Source organism: Pezoporus wallicus, unplaced genomic scaffold, assembly GCF_028554395.1.
Source record: "Pezoporus wallicus isolate ANWC-B61680 ecotype Strahan unplaced genomic scaffold, APGP_CSIRO_Pwel_v1 contig_6658, whole genome shotgun sequence".
NCBI lineage: Eukaryota > Metazoa > Chordata > Aves > Psittaciformes > Psittacidae > Pezoporus > Pezoporus wallicus.
Genome location: NW_026642312.1, coordinates 1,682,340 through 1,703,339, shown reverse-complemented (window position 1 = coordinate 1,703,339; position 21,000 = coordinate 1,682,340). Strand labels below are relative to the sequence as shown.

The 21,000-nt window shown below is 37.0% G+C and overlaps 1 protein-coding gene across 2 annotated transcripts in view; it reads right to left on the bottom strand.

Moving 5' to 3' along the window:
* Positions 1 to 1,272: 1,272 nt before the first annotated feature.
* RETREG1 (reticulophagy regulator 1) overlaps positions 1,273 to 21,000 on the bottom strand; it is a 29,901-nt gene continuing 10,173 nt past the window's right edge. For both annotated transcript variants that reach the window (XM_057428830.1, XM_057428829.1), the window contains exons 2-7: positions 12,444 to 12,570; positions 11,209 to 11,293; positions 9,700 to 9,837; positions 7,699 to 7,763; positions 6,415 to 6,541; positions 1,273 to 3,553 (exon numbers count right to left, since the gene is read on the bottom strand). In XM_057428830.1, the coding sequence (XP_057284813.1) occupies positions 3,042 to 3,553; positions 6,415 to 6,541; positions 7,699 to 7,763; positions 9,700 to 9,837; positions 11,209 to 11,293; positions 12,444 to 12,503 (987 nt within the window). In that variant the 5' untranslated portion in view covers positions 12,504 to 12,570 and the 3' untranslated portion in view covers positions 1,273 to 3,041. The remainder of the gene's footprint in view (positions 3,554 to 6,414; positions 6,542 to 7,698; positions 7,764 to 9,699; positions 9,838 to 11,208; positions 11,294 to 12,443; positions 12,571 to 21,000) is intronic.

Below are 21,000 nucleotides of genomic sequence, written 5' to 3'. Positions count from 1 at the left end.
GCTAGGTGAGAGCACAGCAGGCTACACAAGCAGTACTGATTCAATAGCAAGATCATACTCTGTTATCCCATGCTCATATGTCCACACCCTAATCTATGCCCTCTTGCTGCCTGTGCTGCCTTTTGACTGAAAATGGCACACCAGCAGGCTTTCCATGGAACAGAAGCATATTTCAAAGCTCACTTGCCTTTCTTCTTGCCTGTGTATTCAGTTTTGGAAGATGAGAAGGTGATGACAGTGCTCGGTAGAAAAGATGCTGTGGACCACTGTGACAGGGCCATTTTGTGGCAGCTGCTAGCATACATCAAGGTGAAGGTGTCTTGAGGGATTTCCAACTGGGCAGTGTGCAAGGGATCTCAGAAAGGAGAGAAATATTTTGTGTTTTTTGCTGTCAAACTGCTGTCATTGGAATGTATTGTGTCCAAGCAAAGTATTTCTTATGTGTGCTTCTTTGGGAGAAAAGAGGTGATTTCCTGCAGAATATTAAACACCCTTCCACTAGCTGAGGAAGAATACTAAATGTTACAGTATTAGCTCATTCCCATTACACAGTATTTAGGGACTTGAATGGATTTGACTATCATGAGAAAATAAAAATAAAATCCTAAAGATACTCAAATCTCTTTCAAAATTATGCCCCTAAACTTTAATGATTGCTTGTTCAAGTTTTGCGCTGTTTTTCTTTCTGAAAAAAAGACTCGTACCAGAGAAAAAAATCAATCTGTCTTCTATCTTGAAACCAGAAAATGGATTATTTACAAAAAGTCCAGGAAACTCCTCCAACTGCTTTTCCTTCTTGATCTAAACTGTTACCCTAGAAGAGTGCCCCTGCTTTACACATTTTTATGACCACAAGTATTCTTCATAAAACAACAATAAAGTGCACGCTGTTACAATGCCATAACTGACAGGCAGCTAGTCCATCCCATCAATCCACCCCAGAAAAGCTAGGCTAGGCTCTGCTCTCTCCCTCCCACCTCTCCCTGTGCTGTAGCCTGTTTCCCTCCTGGCAGCAGTATACTCCTATACGAGGAAGTACACAGTTGTTTGGGTGTCCTACAAAGTTTCACCAGCAACTTAGAAGTTGGGCTCTTCTGACTGTATAGATTGTCCTAATCATGCAGCAAGGAATAAGCATTTTAACTCATCTGAGAAATTTAAATGGCCTTTAAACTTACTCATTTCCCAGGAAAACCTTATTTTTGTTTTTGTTTTTCAAATGGGAAGGTCTGGGGAAAGCTAAAAAAGAAACTGCAACCAATGCTGTGGAAGTGACATGGCCATGTTTTTTCAATCATTTCCAGAAACTTGCTTTAAATGTTAAGATGATGTAATTTCAAAAGCTGCATCTTGGATCTGTATCCAGCATCCACTAAGTTCATAATGGATTTGATAATGAAGGCACAGGCTCACTTTTTTGACTGGCAAAGGACAGCAAACACGATCAATATGCATTACTGACACAAATGCACAAGCAACAATAAAGCTAGTGTCAAAAATTCCCAGCATTTTCCATTTTGCTACACTCTTTTTGGCCATCTGCCTGTTTTTCACCTCAAAATAAAATAAAATAAAATGGAGTTAACTTTAAACACAGGTTTGCCTACACATACATGTTAGTGAAAGAATTTTATCGTCTGTTGCTGTACTTTCTGAGGGTCCTAAATGACGGTATTCACCTCTTCAAATGCCAGCAAATGGAAAATCACTTCAGTAGTAGTAGCAGCTGACATGGTCCCTCAACTTTGCTAACGACTTACATCACATTAAAAACAATAGCTTTACTTCTTCCTATTTCTTTGATTACTATTGCTTGGTATTGCAATTCAATTTCATCACAGGTGAACAAAAAAAAAGCCTTAGAAAAAATTAAGTTACCTTCTTAAGTTCCTAGGCCATTCACTCAGCATGCATGGAGTTTAAACTGGCAAATAATTTCAAGAAGGTCTTTTTTTGCTTAAATTACATGCCAAGAAGAAGATTCTGAGTGTCTTTCATATCAAATGACCTCACCAAATGCTTTCTTAATAAATTCTTAAAATACAATTTTAAAATATTCACCTTGCAACACAACTTTTGTTGCAAGCAATGGCAGCTATCCTGGGGAAAAAAACGAACCCCACAGAATCTGGAATTAAGGAAGTGGCATCTAAAAATGCCTCTCTTTTTTTTTTTTTTTAAATCTCTAATTTATATTCCAAACAATTCCTCCCCTCACCTGCTCCCAACCAAAAATGTGGTTTGGTTTACATGATGCTAAGTTTTTAATAAAAAAATCTGGCTGACTTAACATGGGCAATACTGCCAAGGACCACACTATCAAGGAATGCAGCAGATAGTCAGTTGAATAGCATACCACTTTACAATTCTACAAGCCTAAAACAGCAAAAAAACCTTGGAAATGCATCATCATATCCAAAATAATTTAAAGGTCTTAAGAATGAAATCAAGTTCTTTGATAGTGTTGCACGTATGTTTAAACTAGAGTTGTGCTGGTTAATGTGTTTCATCTATACTAGATGTACCATACATAATGCTAACTGCAGGGGTTTATACTTTTCGGTATGATTGAAAGAGGTGAGATTTAGTTCAATCTCATGGCAATTCTCTGATAAAGTACGCTCGCTGTGTGAATCATTAATTGTATTACATGGTTGGCAATCCAGGGCAAATAAACCGCCCATGTGGAAAATTTGGCTCAGGACCCCAAAATACATGGTTGGCAAAAAGATAAAAAAATCCTCTCCCTCAACTCTTTTGAACAACTGACCTCCAACACTTATCTGCAATCGAACAGTGGATAGATAATTCATTTCCATGCTATTACATTGAAGTATAACTACCAGAAACATTAAAGTATCAGTATCAGCTGAAATTTATCCAGTTAATTCACTCTGCATAAGAGAAATTATTATTACAACACATCTAAAGGGATAGTTAAAGCTTACAGTTAAGAATTTTCTTTTTTTTTTTTTTTTTGCATTTGATTTTTTTTTGTGTTTTATTTTTATTTCTTCTAGATTACCAGCTGTGATTTCAGGTTAATGATTTCCAAGCAGATTTGAAAGGAAGCCTGAAGACTTCTTCTTTTCCTGTGATTCTGCTTCTTGGCTTTGTGAAAGTCCCAACTCTTTCTCAATCTGCTCAAGCTCAGACTGGTCAAGCAGTTCAAAATCATCAGCTTCCTCTGTGTCTGTCTCCTCGCTCAAACTGGGCGCTGCGTGTGAGGGAGCTTGCTGCGCAGACTGCAACTGGTCTTTGATGGCAGCAGACACCGCAGCTGCGATAACATCCCCAGCAATTCCACTCATTAAATTAAAGGTTTGGTCACTGGTCAAAGGCAAGGAGAGCCCCGCAGTGGACGGTCTGTCTTTACTCTGTCTGGAAGCATGTTCCACCTTGAAGTACGTGTGTTCCTTTTTTTGTTTCTGCTGGATGGGCATACCGATGCTGGAGTCATCGTCATCATTTGTTCCGGCACCATTCTCTAAAGAAGGAAATTCTGATAGATCTCTAGCAAATGCTTCTTCATGATCACTAGGTCGGTCAAAATCTATTACAGGGTTAACAGAAGGAAACAGTGTTAGCAAACGCAACAGGTCTCCCCAAAAAGCAGCCAAATGTAAAAATGCTGAAAGTGTTCCTTTGAATACATTTACTGATGTCTTAAATCTCGTGTCACAAATCACCTGGTATCAACCTAACACAGGAAGTTATGTGAGCAAAGTATCTTCCTTAAGTGGTATCTAGCTGTACATGAAACAACCCATGTAAATCTTTACCACAGATAGTTCTAAATAGACCAACCACATAGTCCTAAGATTTATAAGGTGACAACAGGTCTCTCAACTCTTTTTCTTCACAATGTATGTAAATAAGAAATATTACAAGCTTTTAATACACTTGTAGAAAAAAAAAAAAAAAAAGAAAAGCTTATCTGTGTAAATAGATAAAACCAATGTAAAGGCTCAATTTATAACTTTTTCTTTCTTGGCCAATGGTTGTAATAAATAGGAAATGGGAAATGGAAACTACATGTGACCAGAACTGCTTCATGTTTTCAAGTGGGTAAAAAGCAGAATGTAAACAAACAAAAAATATTATAGTTAAATAGCTGCATTGATGGCATGGTATTTGTTATTAGAAATGTGTAAAACATACGCTACAGTACATTGCCTGTGGAAGAGCCCTAAATGAGCGTAAGGGAATACTCTGATCTAATATTTGAATGAGAAGGTAAAGAATAATCACTTTGAACTTACTTTCTATGAAAACAAGCAATAGGAGCATTCATAAGGGCTAAGGAACTGAATCCTACAAATGTCTCATGTCATTTTCTCCATTTTCTTTGGGAAAAACAGGCTGGGAAGGTGAGGAGGAAGGGTTGTGCTGTATGCAGAGTGCACAGAGCTTTCACAGGAGATGAGCCAGTCCTTGGATGCATCCCGTCTGGTCTTGCACTCTTGTGTATGTCCCATTTGCTGAAATGCTCCGTGGGGGAGAAGAGTGGATGTTGTTTATTTTTCTCTTAGTAATGCCTTTTAACACAGTTTCTCACATTATCCTTACAGCCAAATTGGTTAGCAAAGTGGGTAAGTGAACAGTAAAGGAGAGTGCCAAGGTCAAACAGCTGTGATCAGTGATACAGGGTACAACTGGAGGCCAGTTACTAGCGGTGTCTTCTAAAGCTACTGAAATCACCACTGTTCATTGTATGTTAATGACAGGGATGAGAGGATGGAGTGCACTCTCAGCAAGTTCATGGGCAGAAAGGAACTGCTGTAGGTCAGGTGTCTGATATTCTGGAGGGCAGGGTGCCCTCAGGGGGACCACAACAGGCTGGCGAAATGAACAGGCTGAAAAGAAACATCATGAAATTCAACAGAAGCAAATGTGAAGCCCTGCATCTGGGATGGAATAACCTGTGCAGCAGTACAGGTTGGGGCAATGAGACAAAAAGCAACTTCCAAGAAAAAGACCCATGGACAGCCATTCAGTGGCAAGCCCTTAAAGCAAGGAAGGCCAACCACAGACTGAGCTTTACTAAAAAAAACTGAAGTCAAAAAGTCAATGGAAGTAATATCCCCCCTCTCTTCAGTACCTGAGAGCACACATTTGGAGTACTTCGTCCAGTTTTGACCTCTCTAGTACAAGACAGACAATGAAGGACTGGAGTGAGTCACTCAGAAGGCCAGCACAATTACTAGGGTGCCGGAGAACAGGAAGTATGAGGAGATACTGAGGCTTTGTTTGGCCTTAAGAGAAGGTGGAAAGGGAAGATCACATACCTGTCCTTAACTACTGAATGGGAAGATAAAGAGAAGATGGGGCCTGACTCTTCTTAAAGGTGCACAGTGGAAGGAGGGGATTAAATTGACACAAGCTAGAACATGGGAAATTTTTGACCAGAAACAAACTTTTTCATGATGAGGATGAGCAAATACTGAAAAAGGCTGTCCAGGCAGGTTGCTCAATCTCTACCACTGGGGGTGCTGAAGTTTCAAACTGGTTACAGCCCTGAACGACTTCATGAAGTTGAGCCTGCTCTGAATAAGAGGTTAAATGAGATGAATGACAACGGCTCACTCCAACTTCTGATTCTGTGATCATATAAAGCTGTCTATTTACAACCTGAAATATTAACAAAATAAAGTACGAATTTCGTCTGTATAATGTCATTAAGTAATATCACCTTATTTTTCATTTACAGTGAACTTTTCCTAGAAGAAAAGAAATGCAAGACAAGCAGAGTAACAAATCCAGATACACAGACAAGATTACACCAAACTAGCGATGTCCTTAATTCAGGCAAAGTGCTCACTGAAAGCTTGGTTTGTAAAAAGAACTTAAAGATCTGGTCAAGATCAAGACAAGTGCTTGAGGATCTTTTCCTTAGTCTTCACACCTAATTTATGCTTATTGCTGGCTGTCTCCATTAGCATTCTAATAACAAAACCTAATAATATTTTCTTTAATTGGTTGTTGAGCAGTTCAAAGTATTACTTTTTCTTCCTCAGCTTTTATTTGCATAGGTCACCCACAAGAGCTTTGGTACTAAATTCAAAGGTTTACTTGCTTGAAAGTTTTGGTGGGAGAGCTGAGTCTGGCACTTACTTAATATGTCTGGTTTACCCACCACTACTTACTTATTTAGAAGTATTTCTTATACATCACTTATACATCAACTTCCTGATGTACTTTATTACTTTTAAGATGAGGACAGTTCTTACACAAGATGTTATCCAAAATTATATAAAAGACTGGAATTAATGTTAAATTCATTGTACAGAAAAACAAACAAACGAACAAACAAAAAACAACAACCCCAAAAACTTGTCCTCAAAGTTTCTAATCATTTTCAGGTAACTTACATGACTGCAACTCATCCATGAAATAGATGAAGCCATTACATACCATCAGATGTGTCTGTCTGTGGAGAGTACCCTTCAGATAAGTTAAAGGTCCCGTTATCGGTCCAGGATACTTCCGATACATCTGTGTCAGACACTGACAGCTCTTTGGCAACAACTGCAGGATTAACCTACACAGAAAAAAGGCCCATACATGGCATTCTTACACTAAAGAAAAAACCAACAATCACAGTACAGGAAGCCAGTGCTTAGGCACTGAAAAAGAAGTCTCTTTCATGTCATAGCAATATAAATTGCCTCCTATTTAAGTTTAGTTGCAGAAATATGAAAATAAGAGTAGAATATAATACTTAGAAGTGAAGCATTCCTCTCTGTAATAACTGATAGCTATATTATACTAAAGCCCAGAAAATTCCAGTTATTCATTCTGAAATTCCTACTGTAAGGAAAGCAGAATGTGCCTGCAAATACAAAATACACATATAAATGTAAAGAAATACATAAACTTGGTTCAAAACCCAAGCCCATTATCTATAACTGTCAGAAATTACCTAAATAAAAAAATCATTATCCTTTATGAATTTATCCAACAATATTAAATTGTGTCAGCTATAAATATTTAGCCCATGTGATAGAATTTATTATTTTTTAGAATACAATTTTTTTCACAATAAGTTCAAAGTGATCACTGTCAAAGTCAGGCTCTAATGACTATTGATCCAATACTGCCTAAAAATTCCTATAAACCTGAACTTTTTTATACCAACCAGTGTTCTGACTATAATGGAAAATATTTTGCCATACAGTTATTAAGAATATTAAGATAGAAATGAGATATTACTGTGTTCTCATACATATTTAGAAAGATATTTATAGGTAATATACTGATTTGTACTATCACTGAATATGATCAGACAAGTGATACAAAAGTATCTGACAAATTATTCAGGTTTTCTATGAATGTTTCCCTTTATATTTTGATAAAAAATTAACTGCAATTTCACTGTTGCAAATAAAAATAGCCAACTTCGCTATTAAATTCTAGTTTAATCATTCTACAGCCAATACAAAGTAAACAGTGTCTTAGTTTAGTAGGCCAAGGAAACCATTACCTTGAAGGCCAGAAGTCACAAAAGTTTAAGTTAATTAGTATAAGCCTAAAGATGGAGACCATGAATCACTTTGAAAGCATACTGCTTAGTTCAGGAACACAGCCTCCTGGGCAGGATAAAGTCTTCCACAGAAGAACAGAGACAGTAGTCTAGATACTCTCCATTATCTATATAGATTTCTAAAAGCAAGACAGGGCTGACTGAAAAAAAGTCACCTTAGGACACAGAGCTGATATGTCTAATTCACTGTCATCTTCTGTGGGTTTTGTTTTTGCTGTTTCTGAAAGAAAAGAAAAATATTTTTTATCCTACTCATAACAATGGACTTCCAGGTTCAGTGTGTGTTCTCTGTCAAACAGCTTGCACAGTACTGTAAACTTTCACCTGTTGATACAATGCATCATTCATGTAATACGCTACTAAGGTGAGGGAAACAAGGCTGACTGAGAGGCTAGATATTTATCAAAATGTATTGTGCAGCAGCCAAAGCAGGAGACAGAATATTGCTCTGAAATATATTCTAACAGATTTATTTACCTGCATTGTACTTACTTCAGAAGTCTCTGTTGTTGTGTGTTAATGCAATTTTCTACATAATTGCATGTAACTGTCATTCACAAACCCCTTCTTCTTTGCACCCATCTACCCTGCATCCATATTTCTATGCAAATATGCATACAAAACATCCTCTGAGGTCTGGTAAGATGTTGCTCCTTACAGGTTAAAGGACACTGAGAAAAGCCTCATGAATATTTTAAACCAATATGACCTGAAAAACAGGCATATTATTCCTGGTTGCCTATTTTTTGCAACTTTCTGTTTCCTCTCTTGTGCCATTACAAGGATTTATGAATCCATGTGGTGAACCCAAGTGGGAAAGCAGAGTCAGGAACTTCTCTGGGTTAAATTAAACTGGAGGGTGAGAGGCAGAAAAGAACAAACCTAACCTCAACCATTTTCCCAGTCTGGCTTATGAAACTGTCCTGGGTTCAGCAGTAGCAGTCATGTTTTTTCCTTTGTGTTAACCGGTGCAGTGCTGTGTTTTGACTTCTAGTTTGAGAACAGCGTTGGTGAAGCCGATGTTGTCGGTTGTTGCTAAGTGATGTTTACCCTGACAGGGGGGGGAGACGGACACGGACCTTGATTGTTGTCAGCTCGGCACCACTCACTGGGAGTGAGTGAACAAGTTACCTGACTGGGTTTAAACCACGACAGAAACTCATGAAACAATACTCTGATCTCTCTCTCTGCTAGTTTCACTTAAAAGTAGAACAAAGCGAATAATACACAAAAGAAGATTTTCAATGCATTAGTCCTTATTTCAATAACTACTGCATTACATGTAAGAGAAGACGAAAAAGCAGATGGTTCCTCTCACTGTGTCTAGGAACAGAATACTATGAAAATGGTTACAAGAAATACATGTTTTAAAGCAGAGGTGAAATCTACTGATGTAATACTAACTAAATAGGGTAGGCTACCTGCAAGTAATGTGACTACCCTATAAAGGTTTGATTACCAAAACTGTAGAACACACAAAAAGCAAACTAAAGGTAACATTGTTCATGTAAGTATTTTTCTTGGAACAGCTTTAATAATTAAAATCTCAAAGTTTCCAATGTTACAAAGATTTCAGGCAAGATAACTGGGAGTTTGTTTTAAACTGATTTCTTCCCTGCTAACTAAAAATTTTGATTAATTTGTAGCTACTGTCTTAACAGCAATTCTTAAATGGCTTTTGAGTATCTGGGGAAGAAAAATTCTTGTTGCTGTTCGGAGTGAAAACAAGGTGGATTTAGATACTGGAATAGAGTTCAATCTCTGAAAAAGAATTCTGTTATGTACTTATTTTGTGTTCTTGAGTGAATCTCTCTCCTGGGTACATTTACCATAGCTAAACAGAGACAACCATTGCCATACTTACAGCAAGTATTTTTCTCTAAAAACCTAAAAGCATTACATTTAATCAAGTATGAAGGGAACCATCTGTCTTGCCTTGTTTCCTTCAATGAAATAGCATCTTTTTACCATACCCAAAGATCCAACATACATTATTACTCCGTATAAAGCTAAGAACAGTAGCCAGGTTTAATAGGAATATTGCAGGAAATACCTCTACAATTAGCTTCACAGAACAAACCAAACTGTCTGTGAAGTGAATAAAATCTTCTCTGAATATGGAAATACATTACTTGAAACTATACTTAATTACTCACCAGATCTCTCTTTTTGCCTCTGGTTGATATATTCCACTATTCCAAAATCTAGTTTCGTCAGAACAGTCTTAATTTTGTTGTATACTTTCTGTCCAAATTCATTGCACTTAAGGAAGGGACATAAAAAGGCACACAATACTGTGATAAAAATGAAGACAGAGAGAAAAATTGTATTGAAATATTGCTTTATGTGAAGTTACTCAATAAAGCTTAAACAATGCATTTATATACGTTAACTACTAATTTTACATAATATCATTAGCTTTACATAAAAACACCCTGTTAAATACTGTTCTGTTTTCAGCTGGGATAGTTATTTTTCTTCCTTAGTAACTGGTGCAGTGCTGTGTTTTGGCTTCAGTCTGAGAACAATGCTGATAACACACTGCTGTTTTAGTTGTTGCTCAGTAGCACTTACTCTGATCAAGGACTTTTCAGTCTCGTCCTCTGCCAGTGACTATCCCAGCTGAAACCAGGACAAAGGACCATGTGAGACAAACTGTTAACGTCCAGTCCAGTTTCTAGGAGCCACTACTACTCGTTGCAGAACATACCACTGTATTCATATCAATGGACACATTTTTTACTTCCTTTAAGGCCCAGTTTACGATCACTATAACATTTATCATCTCGAGCTAGTCTGATTTTGGTATCTCTACCTGAGACACATGACTATGTAATATGCCAGAATCAAGATGCTGAAAAAACTTCTGAGTTCCATATGACAAAAAACACTTGTCAGAACCTACATATATATGTATATGTATCGCAGAGCCATAGAATAGTTTGGGTTGGAACTGACCTTAAAGATCATCCAACCCCCCTGCCATGTGCAGGGACATCTTCCACTAGACCAGGTTGCTCAAATGTGGCCTTGAAATGTTGCCAGGGATGGGACATCTACCACCTTTCTGGGCAACCTGTTCCAGTGTTTCACTACTCTCATCATAAAAACCACCTTCCTTGTATTTAGTCTGAATCTCCACTCTTTGAATTTAAAGCCATTCCCCCTTGTCCTGTCACAACAGACTCAGGTAAAAAGTTTGTCCCTATCTTTCTTATAAGACACCTTTAAGCCTTGAAAGGCTGCAATAAAGTCTCCCTGGAGCCTTCTCTTCATGCTGAACAACCCCAACTCTTTCAGCCTTTCCTCACAGAAGGGGAGCTCCAGCTCTCTGATCGTCTTCATGGCCCTCTGGCTTGCTCCAACAGGTCTATGTCCTTCTCATTCTAGGGGTCCCAGAGGTGTTGCCCAAACTCAGATGAAGGACCTTACACCTGGCCTTATTGAACCTCATGAGGTTCACACAGGCCCACTTCTTGACCTTGTCCAGGTCCCTCTGGATGGCATCCCGTCCCTCAGGTGTGTCAACTGCACCACTCAGCTTGGTGTCATCTGCAAACTTGCACATGTGTGGAAATATAAATAAATAAATACTCCCTATACAAAGACCAAATAATGAACAAACCACGTACATACATGATAATTGAAAAAGAGATTCTACTTACACAGGACATAGGAGAGGACAACTCCAGGAATGTAACTTCCCAAGACAGTGAAAAATGTACATACACTGCAGACCAGTAGGCAAAACTGGCAAAAACATTAGAATTGGCTATTAACACTTCTACTGCTTAAATCATTAGATAATTTTGCAAAAGAAAAATGCTGCATGCTAAATGAGATCTAGAATGGAGTAGAAAATTGAAGGTTTTGTTGGTTTTGGTTTGATTTTTTATATAAGGAAATCTTTAACACTTATGGTGTACACAGTTAATTTTGGCTAACTAGGATGTACCCTCTCTTCTGTTATAAAAATATGCTATTTTTATTCATTTACTATTAAGATTTAACAAGCTCGTGGTTTTTTCAGAAATTACTAGAAATTACTTCACTTTCATTACACAAAAAAACCCACTGAACAGCTGATATGCAGGAAAAAACCCAAATTACTAATTTAATTACTGCAATGCATGCATGCTGGATGCTTAGAAAAGCAAGAAAATCTTTCCTGTAAATACACATCTCTCCTCTGTTGTGTTGCTTCAAGAAACTGTTTTATATGTTGACAAGAACTCTTTTGATGCTTTTTGGCTACTCTAGCATCCCTAAAGACAAGACTGAGCTGAATTTTCTACGTAAAACCTGGGATTTGGCCTTTGCTGTGACTAAGACATACAGTGCATCTTCCATAACTGCACAATGCTGAGTACAGAATTGATCTGTTGAAAGTTTTCAGAAAGAATCAGTTTGCTTTTGGAGCTGAATTGCAATAAAATGGTTAATTCTCCAGCTCAGTTTTTCCAGTAAAAACAGAACAAAACAAAAATCAAACCCACCAACTATATCCATATAGAAGAAAAATTATCACAATTAAATATAGGAAATTCTCCTCTATCATGTAACACTTGTGCAAGTATTCCTGAAGATTAGTTATTTGGGGAAATGTATATCTAGGAACTGTGTATTTTTTAGCTACGTTTTGGGTTTTTTCCAAGTTGTTATTAAATTGTGATGTTTTAAAGTTCCTTTCCATGGAATGACTGGTGACGTTCCAACAGCTGTAAAAGGTGAGACTGTATTGCTATAAACTCTACTGTGAGCACCTTCACTCACTGATGACCTACCTGTGATCTCCATAGCAAAAAAATTAGCAGAAACTCATAACTGAATGTGGCTTGGTTTTGGTTTTAATTTTTCTCACATTTTTATTAAGTAATATTGAACATTTGGGAGTGCTTACCTTGCCAGGGTTTTGTTCCTTGAAGTGGGACATTTCTTGAAGAAATACAAATAAATTCATCAGTGCTTCTGAAATGCACTGATTTATCCTGGGTCTGTAGTCTTGCCTGGAACTGATGACTTTCCAGCTGAGTAAAACAAAGAAAAATACCCAACAGCTTTGGTTATAGCTCATATGAAAGTTGAAACTGGTTGAAAACAACATGTTGTAAAGCTATAGCCTTCAGCAATCCAATGGCTACTGCTATGCTACAGAAACCTGTGCTTGTTTCCACATATTTTCTATTGGGCTAATTTAATCTATTTCAATATTAAGAAAGTATCTGTTCAGTAGTAGCAATGCTCAGTCCATATAAGCAGTTATGGAAGAAATTACTGCTTATTCATTCTGGCAATATGAAAATACTGAATTCAAGGCACAGCTGTCATCTAAATTAAGCAACTGAAGCACAAACTTGTTTCCTAATATTATTTTCCTTAAAAAAAAATAAAATAAAAATGTGCTTTTCCTTTTCTAATTTTTGTCCTGTTCTGCAAACTATGATGATCCATAAGAGGTTGTTAGCTAACTGCAAAAAAAAAAATAATTGCTTTTGAAGTCTTGATGTCTATATTAATTCCCTTACTGAACTTTTATTTCTCTATTGTATTGAAAGGACTGTTTCTAAAGCTTAGCTTATGATCAGTCAGTCCTTTAAATACAATTAAAAAGCCCCTGTACTGAAGAATTTGCTGAAAAACATGAGAAAACACATGTGTCTAAGTTGGGTCTGATCAGCTTAGACAATAACCAGTTCAAATTATTATATCATGCACCTTTTCAGAGTAGACAAAACATCTACAACAAAGATGTTTTATGAAACAACAAACGAAAAGGAAAACATACACAGGCCAGTCAATGTCAAATCAAATTGGTACAAAGTATGGATGTACCACCATGCAATTACTGATTAACTGAAGTAAGTTCTGCACTAGTTTTACTATCTTCCACATAGCTCCCGGCTCAGTACACAGAGCTTTGATCCCAGTGAATGCAAGTAAGCCATAAACAATCCCGCAGTCATTTTATTTGGATACATAATCCGTTAAATGTCCAATGCATCATGGCATTGATAGCAAACATTTTGGCATAGGCAGATCAAATTACAGGATAAATCAAAAATGGCATTATGAAAAGAACGAATGTATAAGGGTCAATGTGCAGCAATAAGGACGTACACATAGATCAAACTGCCAATTCATATTTCCAAATAATGACTCTGCTCTTTAGCTACTAAAACACACAAGGCCCTGATAGCAGTTGTTCTTGTTATTCAGAAGACAAATGCCCTTGAGATAGCTCCCTGGGACAACTTCAGTGTTAGCAAGCATCAGTAAGTGACTGACGAGACTTTTGCTGTTCAAACTTTACCCTGGATAAACTTAGTGTTCAAAAGTAATAGTTAAACATTTGATTTAACATCAGGAATAACAAGATATAATTTATTTTTTTAATGAATGTAAGACTAAAAAAAAATATATATATCAGAAAAATCATCTATCCTCACTTGTAAAAATACCCGTAGCTTCCACATTAGTATCTGTTCCACAACAGATTGCTTAGTCATTTTCATTTTCACACAATGTAAAAATCAAAAGCCATCATGAGCATTTGGACTTTTTTCAGTTGAAAGCTGGTTAGAACATTGATTTTGTCTACCTTCTCTACTAAGGACACATGCACAACCTAGCTTTGCTTTGCTGTATTGTAATTTACTAGCTGTGATTTAATGTTCATCCTTACTAACAAGGTGTGATGATGTTTTAGGACATGAACTTGTAAAATGTCTCATTTTTTGACATAAAAAAAGTGTACAGTACGGTACAGTAATGTTTTTATACAGGCATGAGTTGACATTATACTTGCACCAAGAACTGCAATGCAGATCTTTCTAACAAGACCAACTGGTTTATTTACACAGACCAAGGAGATATCGGTTGAAGGAAAACCAGATTTGAAATCTGGAAATTATTTCTTTGAAAGTTACATCTATAATTGCACTGGACTACAAGAAGATATATTGATTTTTCCTAAAAGGATAAGCTTCTGACTTGCTTCTCTTTGTAGGGCTGGGGCTGTGTGCAGATTCTGCACAGAAAGGGAAGTGATCTATCAAATGGTTAACATGCAAGATATACTAGCATAGCACTGAAGGGGTGGTTATCGAAAGGTTCAAGTGGCCTAAATTAGGCAGAAGCTTTGATCAATGAATCGTGATACAAGTAAAAAAATGCAGCCCACATTGTTTATTATAACATCAAACAAAAAGTTTGGGATTACATTATTACTGCAGGTTTCTGGTAACAGGTTACCAGCAAAACTAGGCAAATGGCAAGTAACTATATATAGAAACGTCTCTATCACTTCACTTTATTTCCCAGTTAAAACAAAACAAAATTAAAAAAACCCCCAACAAACTATTTATAAATTTTGAGTTATATAAACCCCAAAATATATCAGTTCTGTTATACAAACTATGATAAAAGGACAAATCAAACTCTGAATTTCAAATTCAATGTCTTGGCAAAAAGAACACCGAACTTAAGTTCTCCTTAAAATCTCTTTAAAACTGGCATTTCAGTCAAACTCCAGACATTATGTCTGACATCCAATTCAGCAAGCTCCAAAGCCACTTTTTCTCCCAGTTGTAAATCTTTGCTATTGTTTCTCCTAAATACACAGAGTAAGAGGATTTCAGGTTTCTGTTGAATTGTACACTTTGGTCAACTGCTGACCACATTTAAACTTGTGAATTTTTAGATACTTATATTTAAGCCAGAAATAAGTGGTCTTCCACACACAAGAGACCCGTTTTTATTCTACATTGGAAATGTTAAATACCTACTTTTCTGTTGAACTGCAGACACATTGACTACTTGGAAGCAGCTTTCCTAACATAATGGAGGTTAACCACCTTCTTTTCAGATACACAGTCTTCATTTTTGTAAAAAGTCAGGAATAATTTTGGTCAAAAATGTCTAGTTATACATCTTAAACACACACGGAGAAACCTCAACTTTATGCGTATATTTAACTACTGTACAGTAATTTCACCACGAGGTGGTGACACAGCAACACTGGTATTAGAGCAAGGTTTGGGAGCCATTTCATATAGAACATAAATAGCACGCATGAGGGATTCATATTCAAACTATCGTATATATAGTGGAGTGCAGAACATGACTTACAGAAAACCTAGTACTTCTGCTATAGTGTGAAACTGATTAAAGTTAAAACCCCAAATTGTTGCTGTATTCCTGACTTTATTATATTACAGTATTTCCAGTACCGCGGTAGTGTGATTGCCTTTTACACTATAAAATATTCAGTGTGAGGGTTCTCCTTTCCCCCCTTCAAGGAGAAACCATAAACAATTTAAAATAGTGTATCTGAAATTCATAGGATGAGAGTCCCATCTCTTGGACTAGGTGACCTTTGAAAGTCAGAGAAAATGCAACACATTTTCCAGCCATTCATGGCACTAAATGCAGTTATTTGTCTCTGACAGGGGGTGTAAAATAAAACCATTAAATAATTCATGGAGAACACTGCAGGTACACAGCAGGAGGAATTAGCAGTGTCACACAGAACTTTCTGTCCACCTCCCATCCACGACAGCAATTTAAATTTGCATCCCCTCTGATAATTAGCAGATTGAGAAAAGTAGTGTACAAGGGTTTTGTCTTAAGAAAAACAAAATTATTATGGATAGGCCACTCTCCTTAAACACTGTTTCTAGCTTTGGAAAACCATTTGCAGCATTAATGTATTTTAAGAGTTGCTTGTTTATTCTAGTGTTGAAAACTACTTATTGTAACAGTCTTCTGAATTACAAAATCCTTTTACTAACTCCTACCCTTTATTTAAAATTGTTGACAAACAAAGTGGAACTTCATGGAAGCACGAAAACAGGTAAGCCCGATGCCTCCTATCATAACAGAGCTTAGAAATACATAAGATAAATGTAGACTGCTAGCTTACTAACTTTAATAGCAAAAATGGGGGGGGGGGGCAATGTGGGAGATGAAAGCATAAGCTACAACAAAAATGCAAACTACTTTCATATACACTAACCACTAATATAAAGAGGAGATACAAGGCGGCACACAGGGATGACTCTTAACAATTGAGAAAAAACATGCAAGTTATGCAGAAAAATGGCACATCTGCAGGGAAAGTTATCTGGAGCTGCTTCTCTTGGCTGTTAATAATGCTTTCTTTTGCAAACCTGAAAAGTTGTTGAAAACATAAGATGCAGTGCAGATAAAATGTACCGCTAGAGGTTTAGTCCAGTGGTTCACATATAGTGCATTGACAAAGAAGCAGCCAAGCAAGAAACGTGAATGGTACAGGTTAAGTTTGTTTCAAGACATTACAAACCCACTATTAACCTTGCTTCACAAAAGAATACTTAGCAGATTCTTATAGACCACAAGACACCATGAGACACCTTTATCAGTTCTACTACACACTTTTCTACGGAACAGGGCCTATTCTGAAACCTTATTCTGATCTTGGGCTACTAACAGTATAAGAAAGTCATCTTGCTAATCTTCAGTGCGACAATCAGATGCACATGCTGCCACTTCTTGTTCACACCTCTCAACATCTACCAGCCCCGATAACATCTGTCCCTTCTGGCCCTGTCCCCAGGGCCCACTTGAGAGGCAGTGTTACCCTGGGCCCAGAGGGTTGGAACAAGGGAGCAGTAGCGAGGCTCCTGGTGAAGGAGGGGTGAGAAAGAAAGGAGGTACAAACTATAGTTGCATGTACACAAAGACAGAAAAGTTATATCATGCCCTTGGAAAAACAGATATAAACATTAAATCTCTGTTAGATCAAAAGCTAACAGATACATAACTGCATATTCCAGACAAATTAATTCTTCCATGATCACATTTAAAGACAAAAAGGAAAAAAGATACATTAAGTGATGTAGATGATGGATGTGGAACTCATGACTGTAACACAAAAACCCACTTCAGCATAGTATTAGTAGAGTTACTTACAGAACCTTAATAAATGGCTTAAATATGAGCCCTGTACTTTCTGCAGAAACAGCTTTTGGGACTCTTGTTCAGGTGCTCCTTTGAGGATATAAGCCATCAGCTCTCTCTGAACATTTTCAAAGGTTTTTGTGCATAATTTAGAAAGAATAAGGTTTCATGCTCCCATCAATTCCCCTGGGTTTGATATAAAGTACTACACATCTATTCTAAAACTGTCAGTAAGAATGAAGGTGTCAACAGAGAAAATTACTCATAATCTTCTGACCACCTGCATCATTTCTAAAACTGAGCAAATACATGAACTGTTACCTAGTAGCTGCAAAAAAATAAGACAACAAACCCAGACCAAACCAGAACACCCTCCTACCCCAGATGCTTCAACCCATCACAGTCACAAACTCTGGCCAAAAGAGTCATGGCCTCTAAAAATGACAGATGGTGTCATGATCTCATTTTGTATCTAGACATCTGTTCAAGCAAACCCTGTCACATTTCTCAGAAAGGTCAGTAGCTCTCAGGTTACTGGCTTAAAGATCTCTTTGTGATGTACTGGATTTTTTTTAATTATGTGTACATGGTTTTATATGTAGATGTGCTACTCAGAACTGCAGCAGTGACAAAGTACACCATGATGTGGTGGATCTGAAGGATTGCACCTACATAAACAAAGAGGTAGTAATTACAAAGCTTCTGAACCTTCCTGATTTCCCAACTGTAACCACACATGCTTTAAACCTGTGCAGACTCTGTAATTTTAAAGGTAACTTAGAATGTAAGTTACCTTTAGAATGTTAGTCAAGGTGGAAGAACTGAAAGTTACATTCCCAAAGATACATAAATCAAAATATAGGTAATACGGCTATTTTCTAGTCTTTCAAAAAGTAGTATCTAGAGCTTATAGAATGATGCAACTGTAAGAGATGTGGATGTCTGTCTAAGGACAAAACTTATAGGCAACCAGGAGTTAAGTACGAAGCTTGACCAAATGAGATCAAGGGTGCGAACCGTCAGCAAACCCAGTGAAGCAGGTTTACTTTTTCAGAGCTTTCACAGGTCTCTGCTGTCACCTCTGCTGAGGAAAGGAATCACCACAGCGCAGAAGAGAATGGTTATAATGATGTAGTTACCTTTCTTTGAAACAAACATTTTATACCTTAAGGTCTATGCCAAAAATATATTTTAATATTTTAAAATTTGTCTTCTAAATTGTTCAGGTACAGAGATGATGAATATAGAACAGCATTTAGATAAAAAAGATTGTGAAAACATTTAAAATTATTTATTTTTTTACATTTAAATTTCAGCTGATGACATACTCGAAAATAACCTTCCCCCCCCCAAATACAAATTAGTGTAAAAAGCATATATTACAGTTAAGTCCATTAAAGTACCAAAGGCAAAACCTGTAGGAAACAACATAATATTGATTAACCTCATTGTAATACAATGTAACAAATTTGTGAATGTTATGTGCCCTATGTGTAAAGATGGAACAGTGAGTCCACTGAACTCACAGCATAGCATCTTAATGACCTATGTGGCTATTTTAAAAGGTGATTATGTAGAATTGTGCTTTATTCTGTACCACTTTGGGATCCCATGCAATTTTTAAATATACCAAATAATTATATTTGTGTCATGTGGCTATGACAAAGTCAACAAAACTTGCAGTTTAAATGAATCACTGGGGCACCAGGTAAAACTCTGCTGGCTTCAAAGAAGCCCACAAAAGGATGCTGTATTACTGAGCAAATAAGGAACACAGGAAGCATCCACAAATACTCCTCTACTCAGACTTTAGGGAGAATCTTCTACAACCTTTTTCCTATAAACTCTACAAAGCTTTTCTAATAGACATCTCTCCAGCTTATAGATACCCATATGCACTTTATTTCCCACTGCTAATCTATAGCTGCTGCACAGGTTTAGGCTTTTACCAACAACTACTACTACTGTGACAAATAGGCTTTAGCTGATCACAACTGGCATCCCTTCGATGTTAAGGCTTGGGCACACTTAGAATCTCTGATATATACAAAGTTAGACAGATACTGTTTTTAAATTGAAACTGGAGAATGTAGTCATCAACCTTAAAGAGTAACTAACATTTGCCAATCCAAAAAGTCTCCTTTAATTATCATCCCTCCTGTAGTCCAAATACATAATTTCTAAGAACTAAATGAATTCTGTTAATGCTGAGCAATACTGCTTCTCAAGCTTTTAAAGTGTTTCCTTTCTGACATCATCTGTCTTCATGTGACACTTCAGTTTTCTGCTTTTTATTAACAGTGAGTCAGTCTAATTTGCTGTTACTGTTTTTTGGTGGTTTGTTTGTTTTTTTTTTCTTTTCCAGGGGAACGTATGCAATAAAAAGCTGAAAAAAGAACTCATTTCACAGCTTTCAGCAGCATGCATACCCCTTCTATTTCTTGACCAAGAATATTTTGGTAATATTACTGTATAAGAAATATGTTTAAATCATAAGCACTTGATAAGGTTGGATGTAGTTTTGTCAATAGACTGCACAGCAGACTGGTCAGGACATGTGACTTTCAACAAAACATAATACAAGCAACCTTTCATCCCTGACTCTATATGCTTCTTGCACAGTATGTTAAGTCATAATAATATTTTCTTCTCTTCAAATGACATCGGAACTTTTTACCACTGGTGTGTTGCTAAACAACATCAATCCCATACACAAAGGGTTGGGGTTTTTTTCTTATATTACTAGTCAAGAACAAACTTTTCAAAGATTAAAGCAATCCTATTGGTGCACAAATGCACTCTAGTGTTCTGCAAAGGGGGAGGGGAACTCATCTTGTCCTACAGGTTGCCTAAAAAAAAAGAAAAAAAAAAGACCCATTACTGCCAGGATTTTGAGGGGATGTGTTCACTTCTATCCAAGAACAGCCTCAGTCATCTTCCCAAGTCTTAAAAAGGAGATATATTGTCTTTCTTTAGCTGATCAGACTGGTTAACTCCAGCTTTTTTGAATGTGATTCCAGTACACAAGTTCCTTGACACAGCAGAGTAAATGTTGTCACTTTTCACTGAATGTCCTATGAAAATAAAATAAACTGCAACTAAATCTGGGCCATTACACTGAACAGCTCCTTTACACAGACACTTCTAAGTAAACTGATAGGTCAGCTCTCACGGGAAACCCTTCCTTTGACCTGTACTCCTGTCCAGCTCCCCTGAGAACACCAGCTACTCCAGTTCGAGGTCATTCAAAATGTGAAATGTGATTTGATAGCCAAGTACTACTAGTCCTAAGTCACGACACTCAATTGGCATAGATTTTTTCTTTAAATGCCTCTTTGCATGAAAACTGGGTGCCATATAAATACTATTATAGACTTTCTTTTTAACAAAGACTACAATACTATTGCTACACACTGTTGTCTTTTTACCAAGGCAGTACAAGGGCTGGGATCTTCCAGGCCAGTTTCCCATTTATAATAGAAACTGGTGATGCAAAAGAGACATGTTTATTGTACTTTTTG